The sequence below is a fragment of the Camelus ferus genome, chromosome 21 (assembly GCF_009834535.1).
Source record: "Camelus ferus isolate YT-003-E chromosome 21, BCGSAC_Cfer_1.0, whole genome shotgun sequence".
Taxonomy (NCBI): domain Eukaryota; kingdom Metazoa; phylum Chordata; class Mammalia; order Artiodactyla; family Camelidae; genus Camelus; species Camelus ferus.
In genome coordinates this window covers 17,853,109-17,866,715 of record NC_045716.1, presented here as the reverse complement: position 1 = coordinate 17,866,715, position 13,607 = coordinate 17,853,109, and the positions used below count along the sequence as shown (strand labels likewise).

Sequence of the window (13,607 nt, the reverse complement as noted above, 5' to 3'; positions counted from 1 at the left end):
TTTTTTTCTTCTCCACCTTCCAATCACTTCTGTATCTTCTGTTTTGAAATTATATTTGTTCTTTTTTTTTGAGTTTTCCTTTTGTAACTCTAATCTGTTTTCCCTGTGTGTTCTTTCATCAGATATGAAGTCTTAGACAAGGATCATGTCTTCTCTGGCTTCCTATACCTTTTCTTCCCCACCTTCTCCGATTACACATACATATGCTCTACCAAATGATTGTACTTCTGACTTTATAGTTCATGCTTAGGATGAAAAGTGAAGGGTTAGGTGTGAGGGACTGGTTATTTGAGGTTTCTTTTGCTGTGATTCAGACCAACCTCCTTTTGGTCATTTCTGGAGTATAACTAACTCAATCCTTGTAAAAATGTGTTCCACCTCAAGCCACTGTCTTGTTCTTTTCCCTGCTCTGTTTCCCCCAATCCTTCTCCTAGTTTTGGGTTACAAAAGGCAGCTACAGCAGGAAGATAAAGTCCAAATCAGTAAAAGATTCAACAAATGATGTTTATTTTTTCTGAATTTGCCTTTATTCCCACCCATAATTTTCGACTGAGGGTCTTGCTTACTTCATTCACTCAGTCTCTAGACAGGTTTTCTCAGTGTGGTCCCAGTCCTTTATGAAGTTCCAGGTTTGCATTTCTGGACCTCGGCTAGATCAGGACCTGCACAGTGTTCTAGCATGCATGGGCTTCCAGGTGGGCTCTTAGGAGAGCTAGCTGGGGTTTGGGGACCTGGAGTGTGACCTGCCGAGGGATGTGAGCTTTGGAGTTGATCTAGGGTATTGAGACTTGAGGCTGGGGAGTTTGGGATTATGGTTGGACTTGTTGCTTGTTGTACAGTCTTTGTGATAGACTTCCTGAGTTTCTTCTGACTGTCTGAATCATGTGGCTGTCAGGGATGGAATAGAAGAGACAATTGTTTCTGGTTAGGCCTAGATCATTCCCTGTCCATCTCAAAATTCTAAATCCCTTTTTCTCTGTGTATACCATGGACCAAAGGTCAGGTTTCAAGTAAGTTAAATATGATACCACTAACATCTCCTTGAGATTAGATCATTTTGTACTGTGTGGGGTTAGGGGGTGAGGGTGGGAATAAGATCCTTAGCTTATCCCTTCTGGCCTCAGAACTTGATTGAGGACAGACAGGATAAGGCAGAATTGGTCAGAGGTTCCCCCTGCTGGGGTTGTGGTGATATAACAATAGGCATTTTTGAGGTTGCAAAGAAACAAAGACAATAGGATTTGAGGTTAGGTGGGAAAAATAGATACCTTGCCTAAGATTTCAGGACACAGCCCATTGGAGGCCTTCAGTAAATCAGGATTTTTCTGTATCCATTTGGTGAGGGAGGCAGCACCAGCAGCTGTACGGGAGGTCAGGGTCACCTGAGCAGGGGGTACCTTCAGAGGCATTTGCCATGTGCCCATGAAGGATCCCCAAGGATTTGCCTAAAAGAAAAAAGATGGGGTTCCTCAATACGGTTTCTCACTCCCAGTAACTGACCTATTGACAAGGCCTCTGTCCTAATTCCATCTTTTACCTTTGGGAACGCATGGTAGTGAAACAAGACTGAATAATCTCTCTACTCTTCCTGCCCGCTCCCCCATTTAGGTTTCCCTAATTTTTTCATTCCTTTACCTCTGCTGGCTTAAATTCTGCATCCTTAGGCTAAGTTTGGCAGAATACCCACTACATAAATATCACCTGAATGTGTTTGTTTATACAGATCATTCATCAATTTAAGGAATTCTTTAAATACAATCCTGTCCTGTTGGATAAACTGGCTGGAAGTTTGAGGGCACTTGTATTACAATGTGAATTAGATTGAACTTTTTTTTTTTTTAACAATTTTTTATTGAGTTATAGTCATTTTACAATGTTGTGTCAAATTCCAGTGTAGAGCACAATTTTTCAGTTATACATGAACATACAAGATTGAACTTAAATTTTCTGAATAGTGGCTGTAGGAGATTGCAAGTTTCCCCTGTAGTACTCCCATTTCTATGCCTCAGTTCTTTACTGTTCTTGATAAGAATGGAGATGAGTATCTCACCTTGGAACGGGGCACTGAAGGCAACAGATGTCCATGATCATTGGCGATAATCTGAGTGTAGCCTTCATGGGAAGAAATCCTCTGGGGTAGAGGTGGGAAGAGCAGTGCTTGTGAAAATGGAGTGAAGAAGTGGGAGAAGGGAGGGGGTATAGCTTAGTGGTAGAGTGTGCAGTTAGCATGCAAAAAGTCCTGGGTTCAATCCCCAGTACCTCCGTTAAAATAAATAAACCTAATTACCTCCCCATCAAAATTAATTAATTAAACAAAAGATCTCAATATCCTTTTTAAAAAGAGGGGGAAGGGTATAGCTCCAGTGGTGGAGTACATGCTTAGTATGCATGAGGTCCTGGATTCAATCCCCAGTACTCAAATAAATAAACCTAATTACCCACCCCACCCCCCAATTTTTTTTTTAAAGTAGAGGAAGTATCTGAAGGGCTTGAATTAAGGGCTGAGGGAGAGGAGGGTATGGGAGTTTAAAGACGGCTGAAAGACGTTAGGTGTCAGTGAATTACACAGAGTACAGCATAAAGAACCAGAAACCGGCCTCGTGGGTGCACTGAACATGGAGTACCTCTTTTGTTGGCTTGGCGAGAGACCAGTTCTGCAGATACTTGGGTGAGAAAGCTTTTTCATACTGTGGAAAGAGATGAGAATCCTTATGAGGCTCAAAGTCCCCAAGCCCAGAAAGTAAATAGGCACTGTTCTTCAGAGTTGAAGACCAAAGGCATGAATGACCATGCTAGACTTATAACTCACTATAGAGTCACTCACTTTAACTCAGTGTAACTCACCATTTGTTTCATCTGTATGCTGTCCAACATGGAGCCACTAGCCACATACAGCTATTGAGCACTTGAAATGTGACTAGTCCATATTGAGGTGCTTTGTAAGTACAGTTGGCCCTTGAGCAATATGGGTTTGAACTGTGTGGGTTCACTTACAGATTTCTTTTTCAATATGTACTACAGTACCACATGATCTATGGTTGATTGACTCTGTGGATGTGGAACCCTGGATACAGAGGGCCTACTGTAAAGTTATATGCAGATTTTCAACTGCCCTAATCCCTACCTTGTTCAAAAGTCAACTATGTAAAATACACTGGATTTTGAAGACTTAGTGCAAAAAAACAAGAATATAAACATCTGATTATAACTTAAAATATTGATTAACTGTTGGAATTAATTTTGGATTTACTGGGAAGACAAAATTAAAAGTCAAAGAGAAGGAAAAAGAGTACTTACCTGGTTGGCACTGTAGTTAGTGGCCATGATCCTGCCACTTCCTGCTGTTTACCTTTGTTGCTTGGCAACCTCAGAAGGCTGACCTTCTGGGACTACCTCCCAATTAACAGGGAGGGGCTGCCTTTCCCTTCTTGTTACTCACTTTCTTGGCTGACACTGCCCTTGATCTTTTCCTTTGAAACCTGGGTTCATTTTCATTTTAGAGATGTGAGGAACAGAGTAAATAAACATGAGAAAATTGGCTGAATAGTGGCTCTGATTTTTTCCTAGCATAACTTACCCTGCTTAAGAATTTATAGGTTGTCTTTGACTGGGGTCTTTAACCATGGTAACAAACTATGGAATGCCAAGAGCTCTGTTCATTGGAGAGTGTGGTCTAAGTACCACAGACTTCAGAGCCAGACACTGGGATTTGAGTCCCTACTCGACATAGGAACATAAGAGCTGTATGACAGTAAGCAGTTGGTGTCCCTTCACTGAGTTTCTGTAGTCATTTGTATTGTAGAGATAGTAGAACCTTTACAGGATAAATTAGGTAAAGTGAATAAAGTGTTTAGATAATGCCATAGCATGGTAGGGACTCAGTACTGCTGAGACCCAGTTTACAGGGTCCACTACATTTTCTCAGAATAACAAAGCAAAGATGTTTTGAATAGCCACTAACTCAGATTTGTTCCCCCAAAGAAAAACATATCCTTGGTCCTTAAATGACTCCTGGCTTTTCTGAGGTGGAATGAATTGCTGGTGATGCAGGATTGAGCAGGCATGATGAGAGAAAGACATAGTGTGGAAAGCACCAGATTTGGAGAATGAAGTGGTGGTGGCGGGACACATACCTAATATTTGGACAACCTCTTTGAGACTTATCTAAAATGGCATTAGCATACCTATCTACTGGGTTGTCAGAATTAGGGAGAAAATGGAACTGTGCTTCCTGAATTATGAAATCTGTCCAAAGAAATAGATAATTGAGAACCAGGTGAGCATTGTAAGGGATGATTATCAGTCCCTTGTCCCTTAGAAGGTATGTCTTTTTAAAAAGGAGGGTGGCAGAGAGGAGGAACCAAATGAAATAGATCACATGATGAGAGACTTAAATATATAAAAATATATAACATAAAACAGATCTAAGATTAAATATATTTATTACATAAATACATAAATGGGCTTATCACATCTGTTAAAAAGAAATGATTTTCACATTGACTAAAAAAGTAAATTTCAACACTATGCTTATAAAAGAAACATCTAAAATGAAGAGATTCAGGAAGGCTAAAAATAAATGACTAAAACAAAAATGTACCAGATTTTTTTTCTTTAAGCAGGGGTTGCAATTTTAATTAGCCAAGAAAGTAGAATTCTGACTTAAGAGGTTTAGAAGAGATAAGTTTTTAGCACAATTTAAAAAAGAGAAAGAATTACATTTAATATGGAGAAAAATAGAAGCACACTGATAATAGGAGACTTTAACCAATCTCTCAGATCTAGAAAGATGAAGTGAATAGGAAATTAGCCCAGGTACAGACAACCTAAACAACATAATAAATAGGAAAGATTTAATATATATTAAACTCTGAACCTTGATAATAGAGAATATGCTTCTTTTTCCAAATGCATATAAAAGATTCACAAAAATCACAAAAATGTGGCACATTCACGTCTTAGGCCACAGGAAAATCTCAAATTCAAATTTCCAAATGAAAAATTTAAAAATATGTTGTTACCCACATCTGGGCCAAAGGAGAAATGTAAAACAAATTGATAATAGTAATAATGAAAACCAGAATCTATGGGAAATAGTTAAAACAGCTATCAGAGAAACTTTTATAATATTAAATACCTATATGTATAAAAATTAGAAAGTAAAAATAAATGAATGAACTTTATGACTCAAAAGACTAGGGGAAAAAAGTAAACCAAATTAGAAGGAAGAAATTAGTTAAAAGAAAGGCAGAAATAATGGGTTTGAAAACAAAAAGTTATACTAAAATCAAAAACTGAAAAAATTAAATTGGTAAATTCTTAGCTAAACTACTCAAGAAAAGAAGACAGCACAAATACATGTAATTAGGAAGAGACAAGAAGAGGAAATTTAAAAAATACTCTTTGTAAATATGTTTGAAAATCTACATTTAATGTATAATTTTGTGTAAAAGCACAATTTAACAGAATTGATCCTTGTGGAGACAGAGTCTAAACAAACCATTTAAACATAAAAGAAACTAGAAAACTAGAGTTCCCCCACAAAACCAAACAGGCCCAGATAGTTTCACAGAGGATATTATTAAAATTTAAAGTTTAAGAAGATAAGTTTCTTAAAGTATTTTACAGCATAGCAAAAGAAGAAAAATTCCCAAATTCATTTTATGAAGTAAGAATAACATTGATTCCCAAACCTGAATTTTGGAACCATGACAAAGTCTAAACAAAAACACTGCAGATCAATTTCACTTATTAATATTGATGCAGAAATCTTATATAAAACATTAGTAAGCAGAATCCAACAGTACATTAAAAAAATTGTATTAAGACCAAGTGGAAAGTACTCCATGGATGTAGAAATGGATAGTCAAATTAGGAAATCCATTAATATAGTTCATCATATCAAGGTGAAAAAAAAATGTGTGCTTATCTCCACAGATGCATTGATAAGTTTTAATACATAACAATAACAACAACAACAACAAAAAGTAAAAAGACAACTGGGACAAATAAGTTATATTATAAAGAGTTAATATCTTTGATTTTTAAAGAAGTTCTAAAAATACAGAAGACTAATAACCCTATAGAAAACTGGGTTAGAGATACATAATCAGGCATATCACAGGGAAAGAAATACAAATTACTGTTAACCATATGAAAAGATGTTCAACATTGCTCATAATTTTTAAAAATGGAAATTAAAACTACACAGAGATACTATTTCTTACCCATAAGACTGCAAAAATCCAAAACTTTGATAACATACTCTGTTGGTCAGCCTATAAGGAAACAAGCATTCTAATATGTTGGGTGTGGAAATGTAAAATGTCACAACCCTCGCGGTGGACAATTTGGCAGTATCTAGCTAGCACAATTATCAGTGCCTTTTCCATTTATTTATTCAATGGAGGTACTGGGGATGGAACCCAGGACCTTGTGCATGCTAAGCATACACTCCACCACTGAGCTATACCTACCGCAGTATCATGCCTTTTGATTAAGTAATCCTACTTCTAGCAATCTATCCCGAAAATACTCTGGCAAAAATAAGAAGTGTGCACTATTAAATGCAGCATTATTTGTAATAGCTACAGAATGGAAACAACCCACATATCTGTCAGTAGAATACTATGATACTGCCACACAATGTAATATTATGCAGCTGTAAAAAGCAACAAGGAAGATGCTGCTATGGAGTGATCACCAAGAAATACTTTTAAGTGAATAAAGCATGGTGTAGGACATGTGAATACTGTGCTATCGTTTACATAAAAAAGTAGATATAAATATGTGTTTCTAATAGAAAAATGATGGAAAAATAAATGGTATAATTAGTGATTACCTTTAGGGAGATAGAAGAGATAAGGTGGAGAGGACAGGAGTAGAAGATAAACTTTGAATATACCCTGTTTTGCAAAATTGATTTTAGAACTGTATAAATATTGTACAAAATTATAAAAATTAAGTTAAAAACAAAAGTAATTCCTAAAGTAAGAAAACAAATTCTCATTATTTTAAAAACAAAGAAATTTTTTTTCTTTTAAAGAGTTAGTTAGCTAAATACAAAAGCTGTATATAAACGAGTTAATATTTCTGCTTCCTCTCAACATGACAAATTTCATATCCAGTTTTCTTTCTTAAGACTAAGTCTCCCTCTAGTGGACATTAGTTTTACAACAAGTCCCCCATTCCCTACACTGCAAAGGAAGAAATCTTTTGCCCATTGTCTCCTGCTGCCAAACCCTTAAATTACATAAGTATCAGAGTCATGAGGAGGAGGGTGATGGAAGATATTAAGCAATGGGATAGCCAAGTGTCAGGGACACAGTCAAGTTTAAAAGGAAGTGGGGAGATGAGAGACATGAGAGGCTCTAAGAGCCAAGAAAATTTTGGTCACTCAGCTCAGAGTGGGGAAGGAACTTCAGCTTCCTATTGGAGGATTGCCACCACCTCTGCCCAACAAGAGGGTGATTAATATACCAGTGTCACTGTGTACTCAGTGAAATAGCTCCCCCCAAGGCGTTGCTTTAGTGAGAAAACCGAGTGAGAAATAGTGATGAGTAGGAGATGAAGAGTGATTCTCCTGAGCCAGATAAAGTGTGACAGGGTGAACTCCAGGCATCTCCCACCCCTCAGGACTCCCCCAGAGTCCCACAGACCATTGAGGTCAGATGCGTGAAAGCTGCCTTCTCAGAAAACTGACGGTGGGGAAAGGTACTGGCACAGTCTCTTCAGTTCCTGGCAGGGAGAGGAGAGTTAGAGATGAGCCCACACTGAAAGTGGCCTCTGTAGGTATGATGGGAGGGTCCTTGTGTGCTGGGCTACCCTGGGTCTCATCTGACCTCACATAGTGGAAACTACTCAGAGGAAACTCATTTAGAGTAGATCCTCTCCTAACATCTACTCCAGTTTCTAAAAGTTTATCACTCTTCCCCACTCCTTGTCACACTGTGGTCTCTCCCTCGTAGAGAACAGTTAAGGGTTGCCACCTCAGCATACATCTCCAATCTCCTTTCAGTTTTAAATAAGAATACAAAAAGAAAAGAACACCAAAAACAGTCTAGTTTCCTAAGTTCATTTTCTGGTCCTATAAAAAATCGAACTCCTTAATTCAGGTCTGGGGGCCTGCCCATCTACATATCTAGCTTGAGAATACTGTCCAGGAAATTACTCATTCGAAGAATTATTTCAGCCAATTCCCACACCTTTCTTTGTTCTGTCTTCACTTCCTCCCTTTAAAAGGTGAATTTCCAGACACACTGAAATCCCGGAGGGAAAAATTTGGCCTAACTAGGAGTGGTGACTCTTCCTGTGTGCAAAATACAAGAAACATGTTGCTAAAGGCCATAGTTCTTAATGTAACAAAAAGTAATGTGAACCTTATACAATGAAATACTTTCAGCCTTAAAAAAGCATGAAATTCTGACATGTGCTACATTGTGACATATGACACATTGGATGAAACTTGAAGACATTATGTTAAATGAAATAAGCCTGTCATAAAGAGACAAATAATGAATGATTCCAATTATATGAGGTACTTAGAGTAGTCAGACATCAAAGAGGCAGAAAGTAGAATGATGGTTGCCATTCTACCGGGGAAGAGGGGGAATGAGGAGTTATTGTTTAGTCAGTACAGAGTTTCAGTTTTACAAGATGAAAAGAATTCCGGAAATGGATAATGGTGATGGCTGCACAACAATATGAATGTACTTAAAAATGAATTGTGCACTTAAAAAGGGTTAAGTAACTTTTATGTCATGTGTGTTTTACCACAATAAGAAAAAATTGAAGAAAAATAAAGTACCGTGTAATATGAACCTTACTGAAGACTGCCAAGAAGTAATGAAACTGTGTACTGATGAATGATGCTAGGGTAAGTTCTCATATTTCATTTTAACAAGTACCAGGAGGAACACCTCTTTCTGGAGCTCTCTGTCTCTCCTTTTTACATGCATAAGCCACTCAACCGTCATTCATACCTCTTCTCTGAGAACACATTGCCTTAAACCACTCTCAAATTTTGCCTTCAGAGGAATGATCCTGGAAGCTATCACACAAACATATTTCCATTTTTGTCTCATTGGCCTGAACTGAGTCACTGGCCGACCTAGCTGAAAACATAGCAGGCTATGAAATACATAATTTTTATTTTAAGAGGCTATATGCCCCACTGAAAATTACATTACTGTAGGAGTTGGAGGAGAAATTATGTCAGGGAACTCTTTCTGGCACTAAATAATCTTAAGTACTTGCTATGTATCCTTCTAGTATGTTTTCTTGTACTATACACATTACTCTGCAACTTGCCTTTTTTATTTAATATATCATTCAGGTATCAGAGACCCCACAAATATGTAGCCAGTCCCGCATTCTGGACATAGGGTGCTGCTATTAGAGTCACCCTGACTACCACCTCTAGAAACTGGCTGAAGCTGTTGCCCCTGTTGCCATGCCCCTCACTGGGCTGCAGTCACTGCCTTCCCTGCTTCTTCCCCTCACTTGTTTCCAATTCAAGACTGGTGCATCTGATCTGCAGATTTTCCAGCTGTAATGGAGGCTAGAAAAGTGAATAGCCGGCATTTTATGGTGGGAGGAAGGGTATCTTTTAAGGCAGAGGCAGTGGTGGTTGAATGGGGATTCCTCAAACAGAGGAAGTAGGTTCAGAGGCTCAATAGCCAAAAGGAAACACAAATACTGGAGAAAACAGAACCACAAAGTATGTATAAATTTATCTCATTCTTTTAAATAGCTGCCTAACATCCCATAGTGGAGACATTTATTCAGTCATTACCCTGTTGATGGGCATTCAAAATATTTCCACTTTTTTGCTACCACAATATTATAACAGACATCTTTGTACATTTTATACATTTGGCCTTCTGTCTGATTTTTTTTTTTTTCAGTATGCTTAAAAGTGGAGTTGCTGGATAAAAGTGAACATGTATTTTTATCTTTAGTATATACTGCCAGGTTACTTTTTAAAATATACAGTAATTTATATTCCCACCAGCAAGATACAAAAGTGCCATTTTCTCCCATCCTTTTAGTCCCTGAATACTATTACTCTTTTTTCTTTTTATCAATCTGATGAGTGAAAATGATATATTACTATTATTTTAATTTTTGGTTTCTTGACTACCAACATCTTTTCATATGTTTATTGGCTACAGTGAATTCCTTTTTTTAATTAATTGCCTATTCATATCTTTGGCTCACTTTTCTGTTGGTGTATTTCTTTTTCTTATCAATTTGTAGGCACTCTTTGTGTATTAGAGATACACTTTATCAGCCGTATGTGTTGAAATTATTTCTCGGAGCATGTTTCTAGTTTTTCTACTTTATTTATGGTATCTTTTAAAAGATAGTTAAATATGTCTTTTCCTTCATGGCTTCTCCATTTGTTTTGTCATTCTTGCTTAAGAAAGTTTCATTGTACATTTCTGTTGTGATTGGTTACAACAAGCACACATTTCTTTTGTAATAAAAATATTTTTTAAAAAAGAAAAAAAGCTTAAAACCTTGAAAGAGTAGCCTGAAGACTTATTCTTAGGTACAGTTCTATTAATAACTACGTATGGCCTTGGACAAGTCACCAAGCCTTTCAGTATTTCATTGTCTTAATTTTACAAATGAAGGATAATGACATCTATTCTGTTACTTCACAGGGTTTTGCAAAGATAAAATCAGATTTTTTTAAGTATAAATATGGGTTACAAAAACGTAAGGTATTATTATTATTAATTATTTATTATTATTATTATTATTATTATTATTATTATTATTATTATTATTATTATTATTATATGCTTTCCCTCTTCCCTTGAAAGGTAAAGAGATCACTAGATTAGGAAGTCATGTTCCATCTACTCCAATTACTAACCAGTATGCCTTTGAGCAATTTGTTTAGCTTCTATGAAACTCAGTTTCCTCATCCTTAAAATGAAAGAGTTGGTCTCTAACTTACTTTTTAGCTTTAGGGATCTAAATATATTATAGCAAAATCTCTAACAAGAAAGTTAGGTAAATTTTTTTTTGGTAAATATTAAAGGAATCTTTAGGATTTGGTGTTTAAATATGTAACTTGAAGATACATAAATGGAGAATGTACTGGAAGATGACAACTGTAGATGCACAGAAACTCATAAGGAGTCTTCTGCAGTTGTTTAGGTGAGGGGTGATGGTAGACTGAACCAAGGTAAGAGCAAAGGAAATGGAGAGCAAGTCAGCTGGGCATAAAGTCTCAATTGATCATTTGGCCCACCTTGAGTGTTAAGTCACAGCAAGCACTCAGATGATGGATAGATACAAGTCCAAAACTTGAGTAGCAAAATCAAACTTAATCTTCCTATATCCCACCTCAATTCAAATTTCTTCTCTAATTTTATGACTTTAGACTAAGACTCTTTTCTAGTACAGACCAGCTGGAGTGAACGAGATCCGGCTGGAACACGCACACAACTGTGAGGTGTTCAGGTCTACAGGATCGCCGCTCCCCTCGAGCAAGGACAAGACCTAGTCATTTCCACATCCTGGGGCCGAACTGGGGACGCCAAAAGGAGGCTGCCTGCTTTGTGCTCCACTTCCCTCCCACCGATGTGTGGCCAGAACCGTGTCGTGTTGCTCTCACTGTCGGGAACCGATCAACCCTTCCCCGCCTTCCGGTCCTGACTCAGGCCTGACTTGCGGGAAGCCTCTCGATCTTAGCGGGCCCAGACGGGAACGGGGACTGGGCTGTCCCCAGGCTTGACGGCTTGGGGAGGCAGGGTCAGGAAAAGGCGCTGGGCGGTGGCGGGGCGGGGCGCCGGCTTGACGGCGGAGGAGGGAAGGAGGACGGCGCGGGGCGCGGGCGAGAGGCGGGGCCGGGCGGTGGCTTGACGGCGGGCGGGGTTCAGGGGCCCAACGGGCCTCCTCAGACTTCGGGAAACCCTGGCCAGCCTCTTTTCCAGGCCTCAGGCTTCCGGCCTTGGATTTGGATTCTGGGGTTGTACCGTTAGGCCTACAACATTGGCCTATGTGCAGGGTTCGTGTCCCGGAACGGGCTGTCCACCGTCAGCGAGCCTGGCCCAGGGCCCCGAATCCCAGGTCTTTCTGGGATCCCTGGGCGTCTCAGTGTGACTCACGCGCTGCCCAGCTGCTGGCCCTCGGAGCTTGCGGAGAAAGAGGAAGGGAGGGTTAGCTGCAGCCTGGACGCCCCCAAGAGTAAGAAGGAGAAATCGTCATGTGACGAATTAATTTTGGAGAAATGCACGTTTTTCTCATTTCCTTAAAGTCCGTATCTTCCTTGTCTTTGGGATGAAAATCTGTAATCTTGCCTTTACCTAACTAGACTGCTCTTTTCTCCTCATGTTGAATGTCTTTACCATGCTTGAAGTCTTCTGCCCCCTCCAGGTTGTGTTGCACTGACATTTTCACTTAAAGTTAGCTCACATACCTCTATTTCTATTTAGTCTTGATGACATTTTTTTCATCTTAAAAACATTTGGGAAAAAAACCATTTGATAGTTTTTGAATAGGTAATATATAAAAGTAATAAAAATAAATTGACACAATAATTAGGTTGTTAATACAAAGAACAGGTGGTTGCCAGAGGGGAGGGGGTGGGAGGAGGAGAGAAATAGGTGAGGGAGGTTAAAAGATACAAATTTCTAGTTACAAAGGAAATTAGTCAGAGGTATGAAATATACAGTATGGGGAATATAATCAATAATAATGCAATATCTTCGTATGGTGACGGATGGTAAATAGACTTATCCTGGTGATCATTTTGAAATGTATAGAACTGTTGAGTCACTATGTTGTGCATCTGGAACTAACATAGTGTTGTAGGTCAATTATACTTAAAAAATACACTCACAGAAAGGGGAGGGTATAGCTCAGTGGTAGAGTGCATGCTTAGCATGCATGAGGTTCTGGGTTCAATCCCTGGTACCTCCATTAAAATAAATAAATAAATAAACCTAATTGCCTCCCCCTCAAAAAAAAAAAAAAACTTCATAGAAAAAGGTTAGATTTGTGGTTACCAGAGGTAGGGGCTGGGAAGAGGGAAAACTGGATAAGGGTAGTCAAAACTACAAACTGCCAGTCATAAGATAAATAAGTATGAGGGATATAATGTACAATATAATAAATATTATTAACACTGCTCTATGTTATAGTCAAGTAAATCCTAAGAATTCTTATCACAAAGGAAATTTTTTTTTAAATCTTCTCTTATTTTGTATCTACGTGAGAGGATGGATATTCACTAAACTTACTGTGGTAATCATTTCATGATGTATATAATAAGTCACATTATTATGGTGTACACCTTAAACTTACACAGTGCTCTATATCAATTATACCTCAATAAAAGGAATTGGAAAAAAAGAGGAAATTACAAAAAAGCAAAAACAAATGAAGACTGGCTTGAAAATTCCCTGAGCAGGCAAAATCAGTTTAATTATGCAAGCAAAGCTTAATTTAGCTTATTTTGCAAGACCAGGGAGAGTAACTTGACCTGGGTCACTTCTGGCTTATGCCTCTGGAAGTCATAAACAAAACTTAAACTGTTCCCCAAAATTGGTATGAGGTAACCACTAACCAATTGCCTGTCATTTAAGAAAATT

The 13,607-nt window shown here is 38.2% G+C and overlaps 1 protein-coding gene across 1 annotated transcript in view; it reads right to left on the bottom strand.

Moving 5' to 3' along the window:
* Positions 1-492: 492 nt before the first annotated feature.
* Positions 493-13,607, bottom strand: part of CFAP126 (cilia and flagella associated protein 126) — a 35,862-nt gene continuing 22,747 nt past the window's right edge. Inside the window, exons 2-6 of the mRNA XM_032464759.1 lie at positions 11,501-11,628; positions 2,625-2,692; positions 2,051-2,131; positions 1,269-1,445; positions 493-888 (exon numbers count right to left, since the gene is read on the bottom strand). Of these exons, the coding sequence (XP_032320650.1) occupies positions 616-888; positions 1,269-1,445; positions 2,051-2,131; positions 2,625-2,692; positions 11,501-11,628 (727 nt within the window). The 3' untranslated portion in view covers positions 493-615. The remainder of the gene's footprint in view (positions 889-1,268; positions 1,446-2,050; positions 2,132-2,624; positions 2,693-11,500; positions 11,629-13,607) is intronic.